The sequence below is a fragment of the Aquarana catesbeiana genome, linkage group LG10, assembly GCF_042186555.1.
Source record: "Aquarana catesbeiana isolate 2022-GZ linkage group LG10, ASM4218655v1, whole genome shotgun sequence".
NCBI classification, from domain to species: domain Eukaryota; kingdom Metazoa; phylum Chordata; class Amphibia; order Anura; family Ranidae; genus Aquarana; species Aquarana catesbeiana.
In genome coordinates, this window is record NC_133333.1 from 2,758,247 (window position 1) to 2,781,943 (window position 23,697).

General features: G+C 49.1%; 1 protein-coding gene across 6 annotated transcripts in view; it reads right to left on the reverse strand.

The window, feature by feature from the left end:
* Positions 1–23,697, reverse strand: part of RAP1GAP (RAP1 GTPase activating protein) — a 165,427-nt gene that overhangs the window by 92,158 nt on the left and 49,572 nt on the right. For 5 of the 6 annotated variants that reach the window (XM_073601468.1, XM_073601471.1, XM_073601472.1 and 2 more), the window contains exon 2: positions 21,353–21,391. The exons of the other annotated variant lie outside the window; for it this stretch is intronic. Coding sequence is in view for 2 of the 5 variants with exons in the window: in XM_073601471.1 (XP_073457572.1) it covers positions 21,353–21,391 (39 nt within the window). In the remaining 3 variants the exon portion in view is untranslated. The remainder of the gene's footprint in view (positions 1–21,352; positions 21,392–23,697) is intronic. 6 annotated transcript variants of the gene reach the window in all.

Below are 23,697 nucleotides of genomic sequence, written 5' to 3' on the forward strand. Positions count from 1 at the left end.
CACGCTCTTTCTTGGATGGGCAGAATAGGAGCGATCAAAAGGACAACCCCCCCAAGAATTCTCTACTACTTCCGGTCATTGCCGATTACAATTCCCTTAACATTTTATCAAAAAACTTCAATCTATAGTCTTTAAATTTATTTGGAGCCCGGGAGGTTGAAGAGTGGCTCGCTCTTCTTTGTCTCAAAATGACAGGGAGGTTTGGGAGTCCCCCACTTCTTACGTTACTATAGGGGCGGCCCAACTGGTGCAACGCTACCAAATTTTTTTCACGACCTACCAACCTGATTGGGTAAAACTAGAGGCACAAGCTAATACCTCGCTCCCCATTGAACTTCTGCTCTGGATCTCCTCTAAGGAGCGTAGAGCCATTCTAGGGCCCTTCCTCTCACATTCCTTGAGTCTCTGGGAAACGGCGTGTAAAATATATATTCTCTGAATATATATAATACCTTCCCCTGGTGGCCCCCATTTTTAGAAACCAGTAAGTCCCTCCTGGGCAACACCTGCAACAGTTCACATGGTGAATCAACAAGGGCCTTTACAGGATAGCTCATTTCATAGATCATAAAAGGAATTAGAAAGCCCTCTTACTTTCTGAAGACTTTACAAATGCCTCCATCGGAGACATTTCAACTCCGCCAAATTATGAGATTAGAGATTACCAAGTGTCAAGATCAGGGTGACCACACAGACTTTCTACGAAAATAAATGTTTGAGTGGCCCAGGGACGCTAGGTAGTAGTGTTGTACACTTTGTTTGCGGATCTGGGTTTTAAACTTTCTTATCAACCTAGCTTGGGAGGCGGATCTGGGGGGACACTATAGATGAGGACGCTTGGTCCCAGTGGTCAGCCATGGTGCACAAGGGAATTTTAAATACTTCCCTGGTGGAGGCAAATTGCAAGGTACCTCTCTGTTTCAGGGGCTGCGTCCAGGAGGCTAGCATGCTCCACCTTTGGTGGACGTGCCCAAAAGTAAAATGGTATTGGAAAAGAATATTCAAATTGGTATAGTCAGTGACCGGACTGAATAGTGCCAAAAGTGTTAAGACTGCACTATTCTCCAATCCGTCGAGTGAGTTACTAGGACATCTCAGGATTCTCGCCATTTTTCTGGCAGCTAAGATCGCCATAGCGAGAGCACGGAAAACTCCTGTGAGAAGTCTAGCATTAGTGAAAAACGAAATCCCCTGGATCATGATAAATAAAAAATTGGCTAGCATCCTTCGCGACCTGATTCGAAAAGGTCTGGAACCCCTGGATTAGATAACTTCAGTCCTCGTAGGGGGTGGTGTCGGTGTTCTGGAGCGTGGGTATCGGTGGTAAATCTTTTTTCCCTTCTCATCCTTTTCTTTCTTTTCACCTCTTCCATAATTTCTAATTTTGACCTAATTTTTTTTGAGTGTGGGCTTCAAGGTTGCCTTTAGCCTTGTTCACACTCGGAAATGTGGTGTTCTTTGGATTAGCATAGGCAAATTTGGTCCAACCATGCAGAATTTAATTTTGCAGGATTTAAATCCCCCCCCCCTTTTTTTTCCTGCTTTGGAAAATCCGAATAAGGTTTCTAAATTGTCATATATGTTTATATTATAACCAGAATATAATAATAGTACAGTTATATTATGACCAGAATATGATGATTTTGCCAATCTCCAATGTACTCCATAGTTTAATATATATTTGTATGATCTTGTACTTTACTGTTTGCTTAAACCTCCTTTCAATAAAAATAAATGAAGTTATTTTTTTTATTAGGATTTGTAGTAGTTATTTTACTGTTTTAATATATTCTTAGTAGTGTTTTTTTATCCTGTGTGTATCTGATTGTTGAGTGTCCTCATCACTTGTACTTTTTTTTGCAGTTTGGTGTTTTTGCTCTGTGAAGTAACAAAGCAAAATACAGGGAAAGAACAAGTCCATGATAAATGAAAGAAGTTTTTTACGAAACCTTCAGAAGACATTTAAAAGCGTATTACCCTCTATTAAAAAAGAAAAAAAAAAAAACCCATACACCTTCCACTTTTCCTTCGTCCATGAACTCCAATGCATTTTGCCCAAATTTTCCCCATTTTCACATACATTTCAGGGAAATTAAATCTCTCAAATTTGCTTATCCCTAAATCTCATATGGGATAGGGGACATTTGTACTTTGTCCATTTCTATATGTATAACTTACATAAGGAAGAAAAAATAAAAAAAAAGGAGCTGCCGTGCTGCATGGCCCTTGAGGTATATTATCTACACTCCCCTCCCCCCATCTCCATGCAGGTGTTATAAACAAAGGCTAGGAATGGGAATGGATTGGAAAAGGGAAAGAAAGGGGGGGGTTCTAGAAGCCCAGGAGAGGTAAATGAAAAGTCACCAGACCTTGGTCAGGCCTGGCATCTCATAAAACCTCCATTAACGGTAACATGCAAACCCTAGGTGCTCATTCTTATGTGTTATCTAGGTTTTCTTTTTTCCCATAAGACGAAGAAGCCTGCTAGATGCTCAGACAATGAGGATAATGTAACTTTATTGGCTTCAGCCAAGGCAGACATTTTTTCTGAAGAGTGTCAGACACTACATGAAAAAAAAAAATTACACAGATCTTCTTTTATCCTCTTTTCCTAGGGCTGAATGCTGGTTGAATTCTCAGCACACATCTCCTGTGGTGGACCATGGCCATTCTCATGTATTATATTCATAATGTCAGACAACGGCAATCCTTTTTCCCTTACAGTGTGCAAATGACTAGCTATATTCTGTACAAGCACTGGCTGCTGGCAGATACACGACTACTTTTCCTTCCCGCATTTACTCCATTTTTCACTGAGATTGTTTTGAACTGTTCCAGGGATATCAAGCTCAGTCTTAGTATTCATGTAAATAGTCTTCACAGTAAAGAGTTCATCACCGTCTTGTGGTCTTCCAAGTCTCTGCTTCCTTAAAGTTGTCTTCCATGTCTCCACTTCCCTAAAGTGGCCTTCCATGACCCAACTTCCATAAAGTGGTCTTCCATGACCCAACTTCCATAAAGTGGTCTTCCATGACCCAGCTTCCATAAAGTGGTCTTCAGCGTCCCCACTTCCCTAAAGTGGTCTTTAATGTCCATGCTTCTATAAAGTATTCTTCCACACCCTCACTTCCATAAAGTGGTCTTCCACGCCCCACTTCCAAAAAGTGGTCTTCCATGCCCACACTTCCAAAAAGTGGGTGTCAGGAACCATGAATCAGATGGACAGAAAATTCAGTTAAATTTTCTGTTTAATATAATGGTAAGAATGGTAAAAATAGTAAAACGTAGTGAAAACATAGCCAGGGTCCGGTAGCCAAAGCGGGTAGTCAGAACAAGCCAGTAAATCAGAAAGCCAGGAGATCAGCATAGTTGGAGGCAGCAGACAGGATCAGGGACCAGAAGGGACGTCAGCCAGGCAAGCTTCAAGAGGAACACAGCAGAGATTCCCGATATGTTTCACCAAGGCGAAGGCATGGAAGAAATGAACCAGGCCGTTTAAATAGCCAGAATGGATTGGCTGTAGGCTGGACTGACGAACAGGAAATGATCACCAGGTGAGCCACTGTGGAACGATGAGTGCTGGCAATTAACCGACAGCTGAGCACTGAGAAGGGAGGGCTGAGACCCCAGCCCTGACAGAGGGTCCTCCATGCCCTCACTTCCTTAAAGTGGTTTTCCACACCCCTGCTTCCATAAAAGTATTTTTCTATGCCCCTTCTTCCATATGCCCCCACTTCCATATAGTGGACTTCCACGTCCCCACTTCCATAAAGTGGTTCTACATGCTCCTAGTTCCAGAGCGGTCTTCCACGCCCCCCTTCCAAAAAGTGGTCTTCCACGCCCCCCTTCCAAAAAATTGGTCCTCCACGCCCCCCTTCCAAAAAAGTGGTCCTCCATGCCCCCCCTTCCAAAAAGTGGTCTTGCACGCCCCCCCCTTCCATTAAGTGGTCCTCCACGCCCCCACTTCCATTAAGTGGTCTTCCATGCTCCCACTTCCATTAAGTGGTCTTCCATGCTCCCACTTCCATTAAGTGGTCTTCCATGCTCCCACTTCCATTAAGTGGTCCTCTGTGCCCCAAATAACACAGATTCTTGCCTGTCGTTGAGAACAGCTTCTGTTTAATGAAAAAATGGGCTACCATTATGACCAATCCGGATGGGACCTATACAAGACACTGATTGGATGGTCAGCCTGTAATTGTAAGTCGAAAAAGGTTATAAAAAAAAAAAATAGATGCCCAGGATGAATCTATGACGGACCGAACATTATGGGTTATTTATTGCCTGAACTATAAGAGGATTTCTGCCCCAACACACAGCAATACAACCGTTCCATACGACACGCACCAGGTGGGCATCTTGATCAGTTGTTTACGGTGGACAGGAACCGTCAGTCCTGGCAGGAAATCCCATCCAATCTAACCAATAGCTGTGCTGGATGATCATATCTGAGTAATTGACCATTTTATACATAAAGATTGACAACTGATGACTTATTAGGATTCTGGCCGGGCAGGGGCACAGCCAGCTGTGATTGCACACACTCCCTGATCACACTGCACCATCTAGTGGTCATTGTGAGAATTTACCCCACAGAACCTCCAACACTGATATGAATCACAGGTGGGTCCAAAAATCAGTGAGCCAGCTGTTCAGGAGACGCCACAACTGCACTATGGACAAAAAGTCCACCCATTACCCAAAGTAACCATAATCCCTTCCCCCCAGGGTCCGGAGGTGTTCTACAAAGCGTCCTACAATAAGTCACATGACCGTTCCGTTTCCTCGCTTCTCCATATCATACAATCAATGACCATTGTGTACACAGAGATCTCTGAGGACTTCACCTCCCCCTCCCTTCATTCAGACGGGGAGGGACGGCTGTGGTCACAGTGCAGGATGAGATCTCTTCCCCGTAATGATTAACACATAAACTTTATATGGCGAGTAATAAAAGTATTGATCAGAGATAAAGCTGGCTCGCCGATTAGCTGTAATTGGGGGAGAGAGAAAAGAAAATAATAGTTCACAACAGGATCTCAGATGCTGAAAAAGTGTGAGTTCTGCCAGAGGGAAGGCCACAGACTACAGCCTAAACAGACTGCTGTCATGCCACAGGAGACTGCTAGAAACTGCTGTCATGCCACAGGAGACTGCTAGAGACTGCTGTCATGCCACAGGAGACTGCTAGAGACTGCTGTCATGCCACAGGAGACTGCTAGAGACTGCTGTCATGCCACAGGAGACTGCTGTCATGCCACAGGAGACTGCTAGAGACTGCTAGGGACTGCTGTCATGCCACAGAAGACTGCTAGGGACTGCGGTCATGCCACAGAAGACTGCTAGGGACTGCTGTCATGCCACAGAAGACTGCTAGGGACTGCTGTCATGCCACAGAAGACTGCTAGGGACTGCTGTCATGCCACAGAAGACTGCTAGGGACTGCTGTCATGCCACAGAAGACTGCTAGGGACTGCTGTCATGCCACAGGGGACTGCTAGGGACTGCTGTCATGCCACAAGGGACTGCTGTCATGCCACAGGGGACTGCTAGGGACTGCTGTCATGCCACAGGGGACTGCTAGGGACTGCTGTCATGCCACAGGGGACTGCTAGGGACTGCTGTCATGCCACAGGAGACTGCTAGGGACTGCTGTCATGCCACAGGAGACTGCTAGGGACTGCTGTCATGCCACAGAAGACTGCTAGGGACTGCTGTCATGCCACAGGAGACTGCTAGGGACTGCTGTCATGCCACAGGAGACTGCTAGAAACTGCTGTCATGCCACAGGAGACTGCTGTCATGCTGCAGGAGACTGCTAGAGACTGCTTCCATGCTACAGGAGACTGCTAGAGACTGCTGCCATGCTACAGGAGAGTGCTGCCATGCTACAGGAGACTGCTAGAGACTGCTGCCATGCTACAGGAGACTGCTGCCATGCTACAAGAGACTGCTGCCATGCTACAAGAGACTGCTGCCATGCTACAGGATAGTGCTGCTATGTTACAGGAGACTGTTAGAGACTGCTGCCCTTCTACAGGAGACTGTCTGGGATTGCTGCCATGCTACAGCACACTACTACAGACTGCTGCCATGCTGCAGGAGACTGAGGTCATGTTTTAGAAGACTGCTGTGTAGGTATTTATATGTTACAGGAGTGTGTCTGCCTGTACTACAAGAGACTTCCTTATACTGCCCCATGTGTGCTTTCCTAGGTAAAAGGGAAATAGTAATGATTTGAAGACAAATATTAAAAAAGGACTCACATTCTCCTTCAGCTACTGAGCTCTGTAAACAAAGAAGCTGAGATGAGGAGATGTGAACAGCTCCCCCTGCTGACCCGATTCCCAATCCCAACCATTGCCTGCCTTGGGGAACACCTCCTACTCCAACCATTGCCTGCCTTGGTGAACACCTCCTACTCCAACCATTGCCTGCCTTGGTGAACACCTCCTACTCCAACCATTGCCTGCCTTGGGGAACACCTCCTACTCCAACCATTGCCTGCCTTGGTGAACACCTCCTACTCCAACCATTGCCTGCCTTGGTGAACACCTCCTACTCCAACCATTGCCTGCCTTGGTGAACACCTCCTACTCCAACCATTGCCTGCCTTGGTGAACACCTCCTACCGCAACCATTGCCTGCCTTGGTGAACACCTCCTACTCCAACCATTGCCTGCCTTGGTGAACACCTCCTACCCCAACCATCGCCTCCCTTGGTGACCGCAGTTTATGCACTGAACTTTTCACTTCAGTAATCTGTCTGTCCATTAGCCATCATCTGTGGAATAAACCAGAGCATGTCCCAACCATAAAAACCCAGGGTACACTGTGCGCCTCCAATTTCCTGCTGGTGAACCACTGAAAATGGTCTTCCATGCCCCCGCTTCCATAAAGTGGTCTTCCATGCCCCTGCTTCGATAAAGTGGTCTTCCATGCCCCCGCTTCCATAAAGTGGTCTTCCATGTCCCCGCTTCCATGATGTGTCTTCCATAAAAAGTAGTTTTCCATGCCCCCACCCACTTCCATAAAGTGGCCTTCCATGCTTCCATAAAGTGATCTTCCATACCCCCACTTCAAAAAAGCGGTCTTTCATACCCCTGCTTCCATAAAGTGGTCTTCCATGCCTTTCCTTCCATTAAGTGGTATTCTTTGCCCCCAATAACACAGAATTTTGCCTGTCATTGAGAACGGCTTCTGTTTAATTAAACCATTAAACCATTATGGACGATGTATGTGAGACACTGATTGGATGGTCACCCTGTCATTGTAAGTCTAAAAATTAAATAAAAGAATAGATGCCCAGGATGAAACTATGCCACCTGACTGAAAACCTCGGTCACACCGCATCTCCAGAAAACCTCAACTTACTGCTGGTGACACTGGGGGTCCCCACTAATCGCTGACAATCACTAGTGACACTGGGGGTCCCCACTAACCGCTGATAATGACTAGTGACACTGGGGGTCCCCACTACTCACCGACAATCACTAGTGACACTGGGGGTCCCCACTAATCGCTGACAATCACTAGTGACAATGGGGGGTCCCCATTAATTGCTGACAATCACTAGTGACAATGGGGGGTCCCCATTAATTGCTGACAATCACTAGTGACAGTGGGGGCCCCCACCAACCGTCGATAATGACTAGTGACATTGAGGATTCCCACTAACAATCACTAGTGACACCTGGGGGTCCCCACTAACCGTCGATAATGACTAGTGACATTGAGGGTCCCCACTAACAATCACTAGCGAAACCTGGGGGTCCCCACTAACCATGACTAGTGACATTGAGGGTCCCCGCTAACAATCACTAGCGACACCTGGGGGTCCCCACTAACCATGACTAGTGACATTGAGGGTCCCCACTAACAATCACTAGCGACACCTGGGGGTCCCCACTAACCATGACTAGTGTCACTGGGGGGTCTCAACTAAAAAATGACAATGACTCGCTAACCAGTGACTCAGCCCAGACCTTCTGTGGAGCATCTCATAGACATTGTTGGGTCGGAGTTCTGTTCCAGATTCCTCGGTGAAGAACTTGGTGGTGCTCCGGGGGAGGGGGGGGGGTTCAGGATAAAAAGAAGGGTCATTCATGATCCTGAACAAAGCGCCTCTGTGACACGGACGATGACGTCACCCCCCCTCCATGAAGGGGTTCCTATTCTAGGGACTTGTGATGTTCTTGGTCTATAAATACAGAGATGTGTGATGCCGGGACATTTCATGGATCTTATGTGCAATCACCGACAATTACATCCTAACATTCCAATGATCAGAGCGTTCTGCTGATCCGCGGGAATAAATGGAAGAGTCAATGAGTGCGGCGGGAATGTGCCGCTGTACATTACATAGAATGATGAAGAATGAGAACATTTTATCCCACTATGTGCGCCTCGCCGCTCTGAGACCACATTGAAGAAATGGGGGGGGGGACACCAATATCTATAGACATACAGGACACACTGCTTCTCTATGCAATGCAGGCAGATCATGGCTGGTGGGAGGGCCGGCAGGGGGCTGTACATCACCTCAGTACCCCCTCTCCTCAGTCCTGATACAAGAAGTGGGCTGGGTCTTGGCAGTCGTTACGCAAATACCAATGATGGGCAGGTGCCAGTCTGGAGGAGTGGGCGGTCCTAGGCAGGCTGTACTCTAATAGGCAACGTCCACTTGTGACCCCGAGCCTCCATGATTGAAAGAACTGAAATCCAATTATTGAAAGGGGGCGGGGCCACGGACAGTCAGGCTGGGGAGGTAAGGGCTAGATGATGCTGAGTGCGCCAGGAAATGAGGCGGGGCTCTATCTTCTAATGCACATGGTGAGAAGCTTACAGTGTGCAGGGAAATCAGAGGAAGCCGTTTCAGTCCAGGACTTAAGGGAAGGCTGGGATGAAGAAAATAATTGTGTGAAGCAGGAGGTTCAGTCTGCACTTGGGGGGGGGGGCAATCCTGGGAATTCACGGCACCGATTCTGACAATTTCTAATGAGAGGCGCACTTAACGGGAGCCACGCGGTGCGGGCGACAGATGAGCGAGAGATGACAGAACTCCATTTATAATGAAGAGAAGACATAAGTGAGGAGGCAGGTGAGGGCGCCTTCTATAGAAGATCCGCAGAACGTCTGGAGATCTAGAAGAACTCTCTGCGTTCCCATGGTGATCATACTTCTGTACAATTAGAAGAAGCGGAGCAGGTGCCGGTTGTGTCATGTATGGGAGTCACTAATTAAATAATAATCACCCCAACTTCCAGGAAATGGGACGCCGCCTTAAAGGTGTATCGCCCACCAATTGAAGTCTCACTGTCTGGGGGGGGGGGGGTCGAGAGCCACTGAGTTCAGTGGGGTGGAGGTGGGGTGACAACAGATTGAAGACCATGGCAGGCATTATTTTAGCCATACTCTTGAAAGAGGACCTGTCAGTAACAGTACAAGTCTCCATGAAGAAATCTGAACAGAACACAATATACAGAAACAGCATTGTTCAGGAAAACTCCGCCTCTTATTAAATGGCTGTTCTTGTTCTCCAGTCAGTGAGTTTGCCTAGGCTGAGATGATGTCATCAATCTGCTGCAGGCGCCCGGGAGATGGGGTGAGATGGGGCATTGTTGGTGTCAGTGGGAGGATATGAGCTCTTTGGTGTCAGTGGATGGGATAGTGCCCCATTGTTGGTGACTGTGGGAGGAATTGTGCCCCATCATTGGTGTCAGTGGGAGGATATGAGCTCTTTGGTGTCAGTGGGAGGAATTATGCCCCATTGTTGGTGTCAGTGGGAGGAATTATGCCCTATTGTTGGCGTCAGTGGGAGGAATTATGCCCCATTGTTGGTGTCAGTGGGAGGAATTATGCCCCATTGTTGGTGTCAGTGGGAGGAATTATGCCCCATTGTTGGGGTCAGTGGGAGGAATTATGCCCCATTGTTGGTGTCAGTGGGAGGAATTATGCCCCATTGTTGGTGTCAGTGGGAGGAATTATGCCCCATTGTTGGGGTCAGTGGATGGGATAGTGCCCCATTGTTGGGGTCAGTGGATGGGATAGTGCCCCATTGTTGGGGTCAGTGGATGGGATAGTGCCCCAAGAGCCGGATAAAGGCAAGCATAGGGCCGCAGTTTGTAGACCACCGCTGTAGACGATGGATCTGTTCTCTGGATAATTCCCCAGTCCGGGACGCCCATTGTTCTATTATCCGATGAACACACAGCGAGACGCACATCAGCTCCCAATCCATCGGAAAGCCAATAATCTTCTGACCAATCTTCTGTCACCATACTTAGTGCAGCTTATGATAATACCGAATGTTTTCTCCATACTGAACGCGTCTCGTACATAGATTGATGCGTGCCGCCTGCAGAAGATTACATGTGTCCCAGCGCTGTGCGGGGTATTACATGCTAGGAGGATTTATATTGCCATAAATCCAGAATCCAAAGAATGAGATTCACCTGCGCTGGACGTCCGCCACACGACAACCTCCACGTCATCTTCTGGAAAATGAAGGCCGCTAATACACGCCAAGCGTCCCGTACTCCGCTAATACACGCCAAGCGCCCTGTACTCCGCTAATACACGCCAAGCGTCCCGTACTCCGCTAATACACGCCAATCGCCCTGTACTCCGCTAATACACGCCAAGCGTTCTGTACTCCGCTAATACACGCCAAGCGTCCCGTACTCCGCTAATACACGCCAAGCGTCCCGTACTCCGCTAATACACGCCAATCGCCCTGTACTCCGCTAATACACGCCAAGCGTTCTGTACTCCGCTAATACACGCCAAGCGTTCTGTACTCCGCTAATACACGCCAAGCGCCCTGTACTCCGCTAATACACGCCAAGCGTCCCGTACTCCGCTAATACACGCCAATCGCCCTGTACTCCGCTAATACACGCCAAGCGTTCTGTACTCCGCTAATACACGCCAAGCGTTCTGTACTCCGCTAATACACGCCAAGCGTTCTGTACTCCGCTAATACACGCCAAGCGTTCTGTACTCCGCTAATACACGCCAAGCGTTCTGTACTCCGCTAATACACGCCAAGCGTTCTGTACTCCGCTAATACACGCCAAGCGTTCTGTACTCCGCTAATACACGCCAAGCGTCCCGTACTCCGCTAATACACGCCAATCGCCCTGTACTCCGCTAATACACGCCAAGCATCCCGTACTCCGCTAATACACGCCAATCGCCCTGTACTCCACTAATACACGCCAATCGCCCTGTACTCCACTAATACACGCCAAGCGTCCCGTACTCCACTAATACACGCCAAGCGTCCCGTACTCCGCTAATACACGCCAATCGCCCTGTACTCCGCTAATACACGCCAAGCGTTCTGTACTCCGCTAATACACGCCAATCGCCCTGTACTCCGCTAATACATGCCAAGCGTCCCGTACTCCGCTAATACACGCCAATCGCCCTGTACTCCACTAATACACGCCAATCGCCCTGTACTCCGCTAATACACGCCAAGCGTCCCGTACTCAGCTAATACACGCCAATCGCCCTGTACTCCGCTAATACACGCCAAGCGTTCTGTACTCCGCTAATACACGCCAAGCGTCCCGTACTCCGCTAATACATGCCAAGCGTCCCGTACTCCGCTAATACATGCCAAGCGTCCCGTACTCCGCTAATACACGCCAAGCGTCCCGTACTCCGCTAATACACGCCAAGCGTCCCGTACTCCCCATATACACGTGCAGTGTCCTGTACTCCCCTCATACACGTCCAGTGTCCTGTACTCCCCTCATACACGTCCAGTGTCCTGTACTCCCCTCATACACGTCCAGTGTCCTGTACTCCCCTCATACACGTCCAGTGTCCTGTACTCCCCTCATACACGTCCAGTGTCCTGTACTCCCCTCATACACGTCCAGTGTCCTGTACTCCCCTCATACACGTGCAGTGTCCTGTACTCCCCTCATACACGTCCAGTGTCCTGTACTCCCCTCATACACGTGCAGTGTCCTGTACTCCCCTCATACACGTGCAGTGTCCTGTACTCCCCTCATACACGTCCAGTGTCCTGTACTCCCCTCCAGTGTCCTGTACTCCCCTCATACACGTGCAGTGTCCTGTACTCCCCTCATACACGTGCAGTGTCCGTACTCCCCTCATACACGTCCAGTGTCCTGTACTCCCCTCATACACGTCCAGTGTCCTGTACTCCCCTCATACACGTGCAGTGTCCTGTACTCCCCTCATACACGTGCAGTGTCCTGTACTCCCCTCATACACGTCCAGTGTCCTGTACTCCCCTCATACACGTCCAGTGTCCTGTACTCCCCTCATACACGTCCAGTGTCCTGTACTCCCCTCATACACGTGCAGTGTCCGTACTCCCCTCATACACGTCCAGTGTCCTGTACTCCCCTCCAGTGTCCTGTACTCCCCTCCAGTGTCCTGTACTCCCCTCCAGTGTCCTGTACTCCCCTCATACACGTCCAGTGTCCTGTACTCCCCTCATACACGTGCAGTGTCCTGTACTCCCCTCCAGTGTCCTGTACTCCCCTCCAGTGTCCTGTACTCCCCTCATACACGTCCAGTGTCCTGTACTCCCCTCATACACGTCCAGTGTCCTGTACTCCCCTCCAGTGTCCTGTACTCCCCTCCAGTGTCCTGTACTCCCCTCCAGTGTCCTGTACTCCCCTCATACACGTCCAGTGTCCTGTACTCCCCTCATACACGTCCAGTGTCCTGTACTCCCCTCCAGTGTCCTGTACTCCCCTCCAGTGTCCTGTACTCCCCTCCAGTGTCCTGTACTCCCCTCATACACGTCCAGTGTCCTGTACTCCCCTCATACACGTCCAGTGTCCTGTACTCCCCTCATACACGTCCAGTGTCCTGTACTCCCCTCCAGTGTCCTGTACTCCCCTCCAGTGTCCTGTACTCCCCTCCAGTGTCCTGTACTCCCCTCATACACGTCCAGTGTCCTGTACTCCCCTCATACACGTCCAGTGTCCTGTACTCCCCTCCAGTGTCCTGTACTCCCCTCCAGTGTCCTGTACTCCCCTCCAGTGTCCTGTACTCCCCTCATACACGTCCAGTGTCCTGTACTCCCCTCATACACGTCCAGTGTCCTGTACTCCCCTCCAGTGTCCTGTACTCCCCTCCAGTGTCCTGTACTCCCCTCATACACGTCCAGTGTCCTGTACTCCCCTCATACACGTCCAGTGTCCTGTACTCCCCTCCAGTGTCCTGTACTCCCCTCCAGTGTCCTGTACTCCCCTCATACACGTCCAGTGTCCTGTACTCCCCTCATACACGTCCAGTGTCCTGTACTCCCCTCCAGTGTCCTGTACTCCCCTCCAGTGTCCTGTACTCCCCTCCAGTGTCCTGTACTCCCCTCATACACGTGCAGTGTCCTGTACTCCCCTCATACACGTCCAGTGTCCTGTACTCCCCTCATACACGTGCAGTGTCCTGTACTCCCCTCATACACGTCCAGTGTCCTGTACTCCCCTCCAGTGTCCTGTACTCCCCTCATACACGTCCAGTGTCCTGTAATCGTGTTTTATTTCTCATTAGTTATGGATTTGATCTGAGGGTGAAGCTGGCCAAGAAAAGTGACAGATTGAAGAACATTGTAACAGATTTTTATTACAAAAAGAATTGTTGGGCCATAAAAGGTGATTTTTATCCACTCCGCCACACGGGATCCAATGTGAGGTCACACATGTGGAGACCGATTGTATAAGACCTGATAATTATGTGTATAGGGAACCCCCCGACATCCAATCCCCACACGGCCACATTGTGTCCATACACTCTGAGTCCATACAGGCGAAGAATGAATGTATGATCTGATAGTTATGTCATATGATGGGAATCCCCTGAACTCCACACACACCATCCACATAAAGATTCTATTGTACCCGACACAAAGGCCGAACCGCCGCAGATCCCGCCAACGCTGCAAGCTGTGAAAGAGCCTTATCATCAGATATGACCGCAGTGACACGCCGACGGATCCGAGGCACGTTTCACCTTCTTTTCTGATTGGATGAATGTAAATCATCTGAAAATTGTTTACATTTTTTTTTTTTTTTTTAATCAGCTTATATTTTGATCTTCCTGGTTCCCCCCTCCCCCCTCATCAATGAAATTCTTGAATAAAACATTTTCTGTTTTTTTTTTTACACACCAAATTTCTATACTCTGATGTCATCACTGGGTCTCTGTGCTTCTCTATGCAGCGTAGGCAGATCATGGCTGGTGGGAGGAGCTTCCTGAAAACATCACAGCCCCCCGCCCTCAGTACTCCTCTCAAGAGCCCTCAGTCCTGATGAAAGCAGTGGACGTGCTCTTGGGAGGACTTATGCAAATATCAATGATTAGTGGGTGTCAATCTGGAGGAGTGGGCGGTCCTAGGCAGGCTGCATTTGCATAGGTAACACCCATGTGTGGTGCTGAGCATCCGTGATTGAAAGAACTGAAATCCAATGAATGAAAGGGGTGGGGCCAGGGACAGTCAGGCCGGGCAGTAAAGGGCAGCCAGTAAATGGGGCGGGGCTCTATCTTCTAATGACCATGGTGAGAAGCTCACAGTGTGCAGTGAAATCAGAGGAAGCCGTTTCAGTCCAGGGGGAGGAGCCGGTACACTTGTGTAAGGCCGAAGGGGGGATTTTAAAAAGATACATTTATTGATTTATGAAAGAATACAAAGTGATATTATTTGTGTCTTTATATCTGACTGAAGGGGAGGCGGAGTTAGGACTAAGTGGGCGGGATGAGGATAGCACTGAGGAGGAAAGAAATGAGCTCTATGAAGGGGGCGGAGTTAGACTAACAATTGGCGTAGTGGGCGGGATGAGGAGAGCACTGAGGATAGAAATAAGATCTATGAAGGGGGCGGAGTTAGACTAACAATTGGTGTAGTGGGCGGGATGAGGAAAGCACTGAGGATAGAAATGAGCTCTATGAAGGGGGTGGAGTTAGACTAACAATTGGCGTAGTGGGCGGGATGAGGAGAGCACTGAGGATAGAAATGAGATCTATGAAGGGGGCGGAGTTAGACTAACAATTGGTGTAGTGGGCGGGATGAGGAAAGCACTGAGGATAGAAATGAGCTCTATGAAGGGGGTGGAGTTAGACTAACAATTGGCGTAGTGGGCGGGATGAGGAGAGCACTGAGGATAGAAATGAGATCTATGAAGGGGGCGGAGTTAGACTAATAATTGGCGTAGTGGGCGGGATGAGGAAAGCACTGAGGATAGAAATGAGCTCTATGAAGGGGGTGGAGTTAGACTAACAATTGGCGTAGTGGGCGGGATGAGGAGAGCACTGAGGATAGAAATGAGATCTATGAAGGGGGCGGAGTTAGACTAACAATTGGCGTAGTGGGCGGGATGAGGAGAGCACTGAGGGGGATAGAAATGAGCTCTATGAAGGGGGCGGAGTTAGACTAACAATTGGCGTAGTGGGCGGGATGAGAAAAGCACTGAGGATAGAAATGAGCTCTATGAAGGGGGTGGAGTTAGACTAACAATTGGCGTAGTGGGCGGGATGAGAAAAGCACTGAGGGGGGTAGAAATGAGATCTATGAAGGGGGCAGAGTTAGACTAATAATTGGCGTAGTGGGCGGGATGAGGAAAGCACTGAGGATAGAAATGAGCTCTATGAAGGGGGCGGAGTTAGACTAATAATTGGCGTAGTGGGCGGGATGAGGAAAGCACTGAGGGGGGTAGAAATGAGATCTATGAAGGGGGCGGAGTTAGACTAATAATTGGCGTAGTGGGCGGGATGAGGAAAGCACTGAGGGGGGTAGAAATGAGATCTATGAAGGGGGCGGAGTTAGACTAATAATTGGCGTAGTGGGCGGGATGAGAAAAGCACTGAGGATAGAAATGAGCTCTATGAAGGGGGTGGAGTTAGACTAACAATTGGCGTAGTGGGCGGGATGAGAAAAGCACTGAGGGGGGTAGAAATGAGATCTATGAAGGGGGCGGAGTTAGACTAATAATTGGCGTAGTGGGCGGGATGAGGAAAGCACTGAGGATAGAAATGAGCTCTATGAAGGGGGCGGAGTTAGACTAATAATTGGCGTAGTGGGCGGGATGAGGAAAGCACTGAGGGGGGTAGAAATGAGATCTATGAAGGGGGCGGAGTTAGACTAATAATTGGCGTAGTGGGCGGGATGAGGAAAGCACTGAGGGGGGTAGAAATGAGATCTATGAAGGGGGCGGAGTTAGACTAATAATTGGCGTAGTGGGCGGGATGAGGAAAGCACTGAGGGGGGTAGAAATGAGATCTATGAAGGGGGCGGAGTTAGACTAATAATTGGCGTAGTGGGCGGGATGAGGAGAGCACTGAGGGGGGTAGAAATGAGCTCTATGAAGGGGGCGGAGTTAGACTAATAATTGGCGTAGTGGGCGGGATGAGGAGAGCACTGAGGGGGGTAGAAATGAGATCTATGAAGGGGGCGGAGTTAGACTAATAATTGGCGTAGTGGGCGGGATGAGGAAAGCACTGAGGGGGGTAGAAATGAGATCTATGAAGGGGGCGGAGTTAGACTAATAATTGGCGTAGTGGGCGGGATGAGGAAAGCACTGAGGATAGAAATGAGCTCTATGAAGGGGGCGGAGTTAGACTAACAATTGGGGTAGTGGGTGGGATGAGGAGAGCACTGAGGATAGAAATGAGCTCTATATAGGGGGCGGAGTTAGACTAATAATTGGCGTAGTGGGCGGGATGAGGAGAGCACTGAGGATAGAAATGAGCTCTATGAAGGGGGCGGAGTTAGACTAATAATTGGCGTAGTGGGCGGGATGAGGAGAGCACTGAGGGGGGTAGAAATGAGCTCTATGAAGGGGGCGGAGTTAGACTAATAATTGGCGTAGTGGGCGGGATGAGGAGAGCACTGAGGGGGGTAGAAATGAGCTCCATCTATGAAGGGGGGGCGAGGAGAGAATTTATAGGGGCGCCACCTTCAGGAGGGCCAAGTATAGGGTGTCGGTGCAGCTCACAGCCACCTCTGGGCAGTGCCGATGGGGCCCTTCTCATAGGCCGGCCTCAGGGATCTGTACATTGGGCATACATAGAAGGAACTGGTTTGGCACAGTTGCTCGGGTTTCTGCCATGTCTCCCACCCCCGTCCCCTCCCCCCCCATTTCCGTATAAAATGAGGACAATCAGCGGAGATCCCTGAACAAATCCTCCCCGCTCCCTCATTACATCCCGAGGTTTACTCCGCTACTCCACAAAGCTCGCGTGTCTGAGCCAACAGGTGACCAGATGGCCCGTGTTCCCCGTATCTGCCCTGCGGTGACCCCTGCAACAGCGGCTCGCATGCAGCGCCTAAAATGATGCGGCCTGTGCATGCGATTCTCCGACAGGGACGACAATTCTGAAATCTTGTTACAATGCGGATTCCACCTGGCGGCGGAGGCTGCGAATCAGACAAGACGAGGGGACAGAAGACACAACAATGGCGCTCTACCGGAGATCACACCGAGTCGCCAATTCAATCTGCAGCTTTAGGGCTGAGCGATCGGCTGATCCCCTACTGGGAAGAATGAAGCATCCTGGGAACACGGCGCGCTCATTGGTTACTAGAATAATTACTATTATTATACAGGATTTATAGAGCGCCAACAGTTTGCGTAGCGCTTTACAATATAAAAGGTAGACAATACAATTCAATACAAGAGGGTCCCGGGAGCTTACAATCTAAAAATCTCTGCAGGAAATGTCACCGATTAAAGTGGATCTGTCTAAGCAAACGACATTTTTACATTTCATCCCCGACTCACCAAGCTGGAGGAGCACCTATGGGACCTTAGAGTGTGCTTGAGGCATGCCAAGGTGGCCTCTCATTTAAACTGATGATATTTTAGCATGCCTTAAGTGCAGTTACAGCTCGATGAATCGGGGTCAGGACAGGAGTTGTGTTTTTTTCCTCCAAATTTCCAGATCTGGTCACATGATCCGGGTCAGGGACTTCTGAAGCTTTGAAGCCACCAGGACTGGAACAGCCAGGCCGATAGAATTTTCAGAAAGCTTTGGGTCATGACAGGTCCTATATAGCGTAGCCCCCTCCCCCATGGTCATTCATATGCAGTAGCCCCTCCCCATGGTCATTGATATGGAGTAGCCCCCCTCCCTCCCCATGGTCATTGATATGGAGTAGCCCCCCTCCCTCCCCATGGTCATTGATATGCAGTAGCCCCTCCCCATGGTCATTGATATGCAGTAGCCCCTCCCCATGGTCATTGATATGGAGTAGCCCCTCCCCATGGTCATTGATATGGAGTAGCCCCCCTCCCTCCCCATGGTCATTGATATGCAGTAGCCCCTCCCCATGGTCATTGATATGCAGTAGCCCCTCCCCATGGTCATTGATATGGAGTAGCCCCTCCCCATGGTCATTGATATGGAGTAGCCCCCCTCCCTCCCCATGGTCATTGATATGCAGTAGCCCCTCCCCATGGTCATTGATATGCAGTAGCCCCTCCCCATGGTCATTGATATGGAGTAGCCCCCCTCCCTCCCCATGGTCATTCATATGCAGTAGCACCTCCCCATGGTCATTGATATTCAGTAGCCCCCCTCCCCATGGTCATTGATATGGAGTAGCCCCTCCCCATGGTCATTGATATGCAGTAGCCCCTCCCCATGGTCATTGATATGCAGTAGCCCCTCCCCATGGTCATTGATATGCAGTAGCCCCCCTCCCCATGGTCATTGATATGCAGTAGCCCCCCTCCCCATGGTCATTGATATGCAGTAGCCCCCCTCCCCATGGTCATTGATATGCAGTAGCCCCCCTCCCCATGGTCATTGATATGCAGTAGCCCCTCCCCATGGTCATTGATATGTAGTAGCCTCCCTCCCCATGGTCATTGATATGCAGTAGCCCCTCCCCATGGTCATTGATATGCAGTAGCCCCCCTCCCCATGGTCATTGATATGGAGTAGCCCCCCTCCCTCCCCATGGTCATTGATATTCAGTAGCCCCCCTCCCCATGGTCATTGATATGCAGTAGCCCCTCCCCATGGTCATTGATATGCAGTAGCCCCCCTCCCCATGGTCATTGATATGCAGTAGCCCCCCTCCCCATGGTCATTGATATGCAGTAGCCCCCCTCCCCATGGTCATTGATATGCAGTAGCCCCCCTCCCCATGGTCATTGATATGCAGTAGCCCCCCTCCCCATGGTCATTGATATGTAGTAGCTCCCCCTCCCCATGGTCATTGATATGTAGTAGCCCCCCTCCCCATGGTCATTGATATGTAGTAGCTCCCCCTCCCCATGGTCATTGATATGTAGTAGCCCCCCTCCCCATGGTCATTGATATGTAGTAGCTCCCCCTCCCCATGGTCATTGATATGTAGTAGCCCCCCTCCCCATGGTCATTGATATGTAGTAGCTCCCCCTCCCCATGGTCATTGATATGTAGTAGCCCCCCTCCCCATGGTCATTGATATGGAGATGTCACATTATAAAAAGTTGCTCCAACCCTCCTTCCCCCCACAGCCATTTTTATGGAATTACTCCAACTACTACCCACATGGTCATTAATATGGAGAAGCCCCACTCCCCCAATGGCCAATAATATGGAGTAACCTCCCCCCTCCACCCATGGCCATTAATATAGAGTAACCTCCCCCCCCTCCACCCATGGCCATTAATATGGAGTAACCTCCCCCCCCTCCACCCATGGCCATTAATATGGAGTAGCCCCACTCCCCTCCCTACCTCTACCCATGGCCATTAATATGGAGTAGCCCCTTTGTGGATATAACATCCTTCACTCTACTGGGAAGACGATCCACAAGATTTTGGAGGGGGTGTGTGGGAATTTGTGCCTATTTATGACTCACATGTTGAGCCTCATGTTGGGCACCAAAAAAAAGGCCTGGCTCATCATCAGTACTCCAATTCATCCCAAAGGTGAGCAATAGTGTTGAGGTCAGGGCTCTGTACAAGACACTTGAGTTCCTCCAAAACAGCCAAACTGGTCACGCCATGTCATTATGGAGCTGGCTTTGTACACGGGGGGAGAAGACAGTCATGCTGGAACAGAAAATGGTCTTCACCAAATTGTTACCACAAGGTTGGAAGAGCACAATTGTCTACAATGTCTTTGTATGATGGGGGATTACCAGGACCGTTCACCGGGGACACCTGAACTCCGACATTGGAGGAAGGGTCCATATACAGTAAGTCTGCCTACATTGGTAAGTATGATGGTCAGGGATTCAACAACCTTCAGCTATATACTGTACAGTACAGCACCTTGGTTCATTGGTTTAATACTTCCATTTATTTTTTTGGTCCTTCAGGTCCCACCACCGAATGAGAAAATTTTGCTCCTCTGTCCACAAACTGGTAAAACGTGACCCTGGGATGGGGGTGGGACGTACTTTGAACAACTCAACTGCACAAAGTTTTTTTCGCTATGCTGTGTAACCAAAGTGTCTCCCCCCATTCCCCACATATTAGCAGTGCAGCCATCTCAAAGACCTCTGAGGAGCTCAAAGCAACATCTGCCATTTGCCCGCCCCTGCACTTCCGCTAGATAAGAAATCCCGCCCCTGCACTTCCGCTACATAAGAAATCCTGCCCCTGCACTTCCGCTACATAAGAAATCCCGCCCCTGTGCTGCCACTAGAAAGCAAATCCCGCCCCTGTGCTGCCGCTAGAAAGCAAATCCTGCCCCTGTGCTGCCGCTAGAAAGCAAATCCTGCCCCTGTGCTGCCGCTAGAAAGCAAATCCCGCCCCTGTGCTGCCGCTAGAAAGCAAATCCCGCCCCTGCGCTTCTACATAGACAGGAGAAAGCAGTGGTACTTTCATCTTTGTGCCTCTTGGCTCTGGCAACGTCTCTGACCCACCATAGTGACCCCACACAACCCACCATAGTGACCCCCTAAACCACAGGCTGAAGATGCCGTCCAGGACCCCTCCCATCTTTCCTGCTTACACTTATCTAATGAACACAGAAAAAAAAAATGACTTTTCCAATCCGGCTCACAGGCCACACCTGCTGAGAGTACAACTCACAAACTTCACCCTCCCCCATCCCCATATGCTGCAATCACCCCAACATGAGATTCTGCACAGTGCAGCTCACAGCAGCCTCAGAAAAGCAGCAATGGTTTATAGTAGAGAGGAATAAGAGAAACACGAGGCAGGTGAGAGATAACGGAACTAATACAACAGATTATGAGACCATTCTTCTATTCTCTTTACTCCACATAAAATCAATATTTTATGTTACTGGAGATTTCTAGCCTGACAGAACATTCCGGGAGCGGATTACGGATCAGAGAGCAGCACGTGAGGCAGAAATAATTACAAGTCAATAGGGGGGAGGATCGAACAATGGCGTCACTTACCGAAGGCGTCTGTGGGAGACAACCGTTGTCTGATCCACCCTGCGAACAAAAAAAAAACATGGAGGTCAGCGAAGGGCGACATCATCAGATATAAAATTAATTCTATTTCAGATCCGAGGATCACAATGACTGCCGGGGAGAGGAGACTCTGACCAAACTTATCTCTGACTCTCCTCATCAGCTTACTTGTCCCGGGTCAGTGACAGCCAGGCACGTAGCATTTTCAAACGTATGGGAGGGGAATGGCAGCCTTCCGCAAAATTAACTTTACAAAGTAGAAAACTTTTCTAGTGTGGCCAAAAGATTATCAGTTGGGGTTCCCTTTTAAGACAGTCTTATGTTATAGAGTTACAAAGGACAACTCCGCCCACAATGGACAACTGAGCTAACAGTCATAAGGGGCCCCCATCATCTCTTTAGGGAGCCAATCAGAGAAGGGACCCTCAGGATGACAAAAGGACTGTGATTGGTTTGGTGGGATGTGATCGGATACAATGTATCTAAATAGAGGGATATGACCAGATACAATGCATCCCTTAGAGGGATATGACCAGATACAATGCATCCCCTAGAGGGATGTGATTGGATACAATGTATCTCATAGAGAGATGCGATTGGATACAATGTATCTCATAGAGAGATGTGATTGGATACAATGTATCTCATAGAGAGATGTGATTGGATACAATGTATCTCATAGAGGGATGTGATTGGATTCAATGTATCTCATAGAGAGATGCAATTGGATACAATGTATCTCATAGAGGGATATGATTGGACACAATGTAGTGATCAGGATGACATTAGGGCAGCACAGTGGTGTAGTGGGTAGCACAGTGGTGTAGTGGGCAGCACAGTGGTGTAGTGGTTAGCACTCTCACCTAGCAGCAATAGGGTCGCTGGTTCAAATCCTGACCACAACACCATCTGCCTGGAGTTTGCATGTTCTCCCTGTGTTGGGTTTCCTCCGGGTTCTCCGGTTTCCTCCCACACTTCAAAGACATGCTGGGAGGTTAATCAGATCCTGTCTATAAAATTGGCCCTAGTATGTGTTTGTAAGCGTGTCGGGACCCTGCGGGTTAAATGACCGCTCTATATCAAGATGAAACTCAACTCAACAATACAACAGCTGGCCAGAGAAAAAAATAATAAACGTGCAAAAAACACCCAGAATATCACAACATAGGTGACCCCAATATAGCCCACATCACCCCTATGTACCACACCTGGAGGGGACTCTAATGAGTGTGACACAAAGAGAGCTGAGGGGACATTAATGTGTGTTACACACATGGAGCTGAGGGGACAGTAATGAGTGTGACTCCTCCTCAGCTCCCACAACGTCACATGCAGCAGTATGGGCGATCTTCACCTGCCATGTCCCGATCCAGCCTGGCACTTCCCCGGAGTCCGCCGGCAGCTCGGCTCCCATCATTCCAGATGCTGCTGGATTTGCATAATGAGATGCGTAACCAGGCAACTAATGTGGTTGGGTCTTATTTTTACCTCCATTACGATATTTGATGTAATAAACAAAGTCCGATATGAATAGACTGAGATTAAATTTATAACAAACAATTTTCCCCAACATGACGGGAATGTGACCTGAGCGCCGAGCCGTCACCGGGAGAGAAATCACTGCAACCGTAACCAAATTATAGAGGAATATAGACCGTCACAGAGCGACTGTCCTCCTGTAACCAGATTATAGAGGAATATAGACCATACAGAGCGACTGTCCTCCTGTAACCAGATTATAGAGGAATATAGACCATACAGAGCGACTGTCCTCCTGTAACCAGATTATAGAGGAATATAGACCATACAGAGCGACTGTCCTCCTGTAACCAGATTATAGAGGAATATAGACCATACAGAGCGACTGTCCTCCTGTAACCAGATTATAGAGGAATATAGACCGTACAGAGCGACTGTCCTCCTGTAACCAAATTATAGAGGAATATAGACCATACAGAGCGACTGTCCTCCTGTAACCAGATTATAGAGGAATATAGACCATACAGAGCGACTGTCCTCCTGTAACCAGATTATAGAGGAATATAGACCGTCACAGAGCGACTGTCCTCCTGTAACCAGATTATAGAGGAATATAGACCATACAGAGCGACTGTCCTCCTGTAACCAGATTATAGAGGAATATAGACCATACAGAGCGACTGTCCTCCTGTAACCAGATTATAGAGGAATATAGACCATACAGAGCGACTGTCCTCCTGTAACCAGATTATAGAGGAATATAGACCATACAGAGCGACTGTCCTCCTGTAACCAGATTATAGAGGAATATAGACCATACAGAGCGACTGTCCTCCTGTAACCAGATT